Raw genomic sequence first — 4,938 nt, 5'->3', positions numbered from 1 at the left:
TTTCCTTTTCCCCCCAGGCAACACTCAGCCACTGAAAAGCCACTGCACTTCAGACACCCAGTTTATGCCAAGGGACTTTTAATTTATGAAAGCCTTCCCAACTTCCCCCTTCCTTCTTAAAAAAGCATACCTGTCCTTTGTTCCCTGGACTTGTCTCCAGGTTTTCTGCAGCTTGATTTTCCTGACTTGCAGTTCTCTTCACTCTTGAATGTATGCATCTGTTCCTGGTAAATTAACTGGCAGTTTTACTTTTAAGGTTAACAAGTCCTGAAATGCTTTTGTTTAAGGTGGTCCATTTAGTTAGGAATGTGCCTACAGAACAACCATAGATTTTAAACATAAAATGAGCCATAGTCCCAAAGGGGAGGGGTGTCACGAAGCGTTTTCTTGCAGGGGATCCCATTTTCTTTAGCAGTTTTCCGGGAACAACCTAGTTCCAGAATGACTCAGACCAGAGGCCAGCAGGTTCCAAGAGGAATAGTCCAGTACCAAACAGAACTTGGACCCAAGGCTAGTGCATTTACAACTGGCACAGTTCTAACTGCAACAGTCCAATCCCGAAAAGAATTTAGACAGAAGGCCTATGCAGCCCCAAATGGTACCATTCCAACAGGAACAGTTCAATCCCAAAGCAGAATAGGACCAAAGACCAATGCAGTTCAAACTGGTACTTTTCCAACAGGAGCAGTCCAATCCCAAAAGGAATTAGACCAAACGAGAAAGGAGTTCCGTTAGGAACAGTTTGATTCTGAGAAGGAATCAAAGGCCAAATGAATACTCTCAGAGATCTAAAAAAAGAAAGAAAGAAATCACAGACAAAAAGCATGGAGCTGGAAGTCCAGGAGAAAAGCTTACCCTCAAACCCTATGGTTGGTGAGAAAGCAGTGAACCCAAACACCTCCATGGATACCACACCTGCTTGCCCACCAGAGTAAGAGGCCTTGGGGATCTTCCTTGGATCCCTACATGTGTCACCAAGGAATGTTAGTTGTAAAAATGTAACCTGCCAGTTATTTCACCAGCAAAGTTGGGTTTCTTCGGGAATAAAGAGAATTACAATCTGGGAAAACCAAGCTGTGGCAAAACTATAGGCAAGTCCAGGGAACAAAGGACAGGTACATTTTTAAGGAGAAAAGGGGTAAGTTGGGAGGGCTGTTTTAAATTAAAAGTCCAATGGAGTAAACTGGGACTTAGAAGTGTAGTGCTTTCCATTGGCTGGGCTGTTGCTCCAGGGACTTAAAACAAGCATATTTTACTCTGTCTGGAGTAGTACAGTTGTGTTCATGTGCAAGGGCAACTCCCTTGATCAAGTCTCTCTCTCTTCTTGTTGGGACTGCAGTTGACTGGGAGTGGTAGGGCATGAGTTGCTCCCACTGCCGGCTTCCTGACTGCATTTAGTGAGGTTTCCCATTACTGATTTTCCACAAAAGATAAAGATTGGTGGATTGGAATTGAGCACATGCAGGTACATCTTACTCTCAGTTCTGCCCCCTTTCCCTGTCCTGTCTGAAAAAGTTCTACTATTTGTACCAGTACTGAGTTCACTGAGTTCACCTCAAACAAAGGGCAGCTCTCAAATCTCCCCTGACTCCTTTACTCACCACAACATTGATGTGGGACAAGTTCTTTGTGCCATCACCACACATCCTACACATATCCCCCTTAGAAGGCAAAAATCACTTCTGGCTGATTGTTTTCTCACTTACTGAATAGTGTCATCGCCTGCTGTGTATTTGGTCGTGGACCTGAATGAGGAATGAGTGTTCTTCTGCATTTGCTAAGGCAGGCTCTAATCAAATATTGATCTTGCCTCAGGAAAACTAGACTCAGGGACATGGAAATGCAAGCTATATTCTCAGCATAAGAGCAGGGTTTTCTTGCCTTTGGAAATAGCAGAGTTCTTCCATTATTTGGGGGGATGGCAGCCACAGTGGTTCATGTTATCAGGACATTACCCTCTTCGGGGAGACTATCTGGGAGAAGTCCTAGCTAGGGCAGTCAAAGGAAATACTGTCCATCCTCCCCCATACTTCAGAACCTTAGATACAAAAAACATCTTGAATGTTTTGCACCAGATCTCTGTGGGGGCAGAACACATCCAAAAAGTCAATGTTTACCTTGTTGTTTACCTTGGAAGGAGAATATCAGAGTAGGATGACCTTATGGATAGGATACCAAAGGATAATAGATGTGGATTTCTTCTTCTTACTTTTTTTAAAAAAATGTAAAAAAAAAACCCCTTTTTTTAATGTAAAAAAAATGTAAATTTCTTTCTTTTTAAAAGAAATTTATTCTTACTTTTTTATTTATTTTGAGAGAGAGAGAGAGAGAGAGAGAGAGCAAGGGAAGGGCAGAGAGAGGGAGATAGAATCCCAAGCAAGTTTTGCAATGTCAGCCCAGATCTAATGTGGAGCTGAAACTGATGAATCATGAGATCGTGACCTGAACCGAAATCAAGATTTGGACATTTAACCGACTGAGCCACCCAGGTGCCCAACTTCTCCTTACTTTTTAATGCTTTCTGTAAAAACAGTGTTTCTGAAATAATCTAGCCACAGAAGATATAAGAATCTACAGCGACCAGGAGCCCACCCCCTATCTTAACCCATCAATCAATGTCAGGGCCATGGAAACCCCTTCCCACATTCCATGTCTTTTCCCTCTCATTCCCCCAGAATTCCTCTTCCTGATTTTGGAAAATATTCTCTTTAATGCTCATTAGCTGCTATTCTTCTTTTTTCTCATTAAATTATAATATGCATTTATTTCCAAAATATATTATGGAATGACCATTCTGAGGAATCAAGCACACCTGTGAAATCTGAACACTCTTGTTCATCATACAGTAGTTATAAAAGTTCTAGCAGCAAAACAGTCTTGTTAAGGCACACACACTATGTAAACCTTAAAGAAGGTGTTATCAACCTTGATTTGAGGTACTGCTTTTCAATGTCCAATAGTCTGGAAAATCACTAGAGGAATCAGCTGGCAGGGGAGAATTACCACAGTAAAGGCACCTCCCTCACACACCCACACTCTGACATATTATAGTTCTAGAAAGGTGGGGTGTATGGACATTACTACATTTGATGTGCTAGGCATTTTGTATATTGTCCCCATCAAGAACATGAAGGAAAAACAGATCTCAAGGTCCCATGCACAGCCTGATGTAGACCAAGTTCATGCAGCTTCCAGCCTAATGGTTCTTCTCACTACTCAGGGTCCTCAAATATTTTATGCTGAGGGGCGCCTGGGTGGCGCAGTCGGTTAAGCGTCCGGCTTCAGCCAGGTCACGATCTCGCGGTCCGTGAGTTCGAGCCCCGTGTCAGGCTCTGGGCTGATGGCTCAGAGCCTGGAGCCTGTTTCCGATTCTGTGTCTCCCTCTCTCTCTGCCCCTCCCCCGTTCATGCTCTGTCTCTCTCTGTCCCAAAAATAAATAAACGTTGAAAAAAAAAAAATCTTTAAAAAAAAAAAAAAATTTTATGCTGAGGATCCTGTTCCTCAAGTGATTTCTTGCCCAGTAAGGCTAGAGGGACAGCCGATAAAGAAACTCACCTTGACTGGGGCCAATGGCTTCCCACCACAGAGCCCCTTGATACTTTGAAAATAACACCTATTTATATATAACACATTAACTGTAACCTTAAACAGAACCAAAAAGTAGGGATTTCAGGAAAAAGGGGCTAATGTAACCATTAAATCAAACATTCCAAACAATTTGTTGGCCGCAGTGAGCTTCATAAACATTCCCTCCCACCCAGGACCCACTGAAAATCACACAGAGGGAGGAGCCCTGTCCACACCCCCATCACAGCACAGGACCTAATTCTCTGTTCCTCACTATTGAGATTCTCCGAAAAAAGTAAAGGGACTGTGTCCTCAGAGGCAGTTCCCCTGTGCAAGCAACTTCACTGCATCTTGGAAGAAAGCAACCTTTCCCATTCTGCAGAGGAAGGACACATTCCCAAGACAATATCTGTACTCCTTTTTTACTTTTGAGGGTTTCCGAAAATAATTTTGACTCGCCTACCATGAATCACTAGCCCCCTATTAACCCCAGGGCCAACCACCTTAGTTTGGGGAGCACATCAGTTGACCTCAAACCATCGCTTGGCTCACAGGTAGCATCCTAAGAGGACACAGTCCTGGTTGGGCTCAAGGTGCAGCCCCATGAAGTACGGATTTGACACAGCGCCCTCAGGAAAACTTCTGGCCCTCTGGCCCCTCCTCTCATGGAAGGACAGGGGTGGGGCTTCGGCTCTAGGAGTCACAGCGCTGGATCCAAGAACACAGTTCTACCGGCATCTCTGACTGTGGCCAGGCCTCCGCACCACTAGCCCTCGGTGTGGCCCATAGCATCATCGGCTCCACACACAGGGCCTCCCTAGCAATCCACACAGTCATGTCGTCACACATCCGCGTAGCGCTGGTGACCGGGGCCAATAAGGGCATCGGCTTCGCCATCGTGCGCGACCTGTGCCGGCAGTTCTTCGGGGATGTGGTGCTTACGGCACGGGATGAGGCGCGGGGACGGGCGGCAGTGCAGCGGCTCCAGGCCGAAGGATTGAGCCCCCGCTTCCACCTGCTGGACATCGACGACCTGCAGAGCATCCGCGCCATGCGCGACTTCCTGCGCGAGGAGTACGGGGGATTGGACGTGCTGGTCAACAACGCGGGCATCGCCTTTGATAGTAAGAATGTGGGAACTCTTAGGCCAGGAGACCTCCCTTAGGGGACCAGCCAGGGTGGGTTTGGGGCTGGTGTCTAAACCGCTGCTCTGGGGTCCAGAGCTCTGAGGGGATCTAGAACAGCCTCCCTAGGGAAGAAGATGGACTGGAGACACAGGGAGAGCAGGACCCTCCAGCAGTTGCAAGCATTTCCAGCCAGAGGGCCTTCACACTGGCATGGATCAGATTCTCAGGGACCTCACCCAGGTTT

General features: G+C 46.1%; 1 protein-coding gene across 1 annotated transcript; it reads left to right on the top strand.

Moving 5' to 3' along the window:
* Positions 1-4,244: 4,244 nt before the first annotated feature.
* On the top strand, positions 4,245-4,880 carry LOC121026599 (carbonyl reductase [NADPH] 3-like). The gene has a single exon (XM_040469403.1). The coding sequence runs from the start codon at positions 4,403-4,405 to the stop codon at positions 4,730-4,732; it is 330 nt and encodes a 109-aa protein (XP_040325337.1). The 5' UTR covers positions 4,245-4,402; the 3' UTR covers positions 4,733-4,880.
* Positions 4,881-4,938: the final 58 nt, after the last annotated feature.

The sequence above is a fragment of the Herpailurus yagouaroundi genome, unplaced genomic scaffold, assembly GCF_014898765.1.
Source record: "Herpailurus yagouaroundi ecotype Mexico unplaced genomic scaffold, PumYag 146422, whole genome shotgun sequence".
In the NCBI taxonomy this organism is placed as follows: domain Eukaryota; kingdom Metazoa; phylum Chordata; class Mammalia; order Carnivora; family Felidae; genus Herpailurus; species Herpailurus yagouaroundi.
This window is presented reverse-complemented; position numbering and strand designations above follow the sequence as displayed.

Coding starts and splice junctions, on each gene's coding strand:
- LOC121026599 (XM_040469403.1), top strand. CDS start 4,403: ATGTCGTCACACATCCGCGTAGCGCTGGTGACCGGGGCCAATAAGGGC.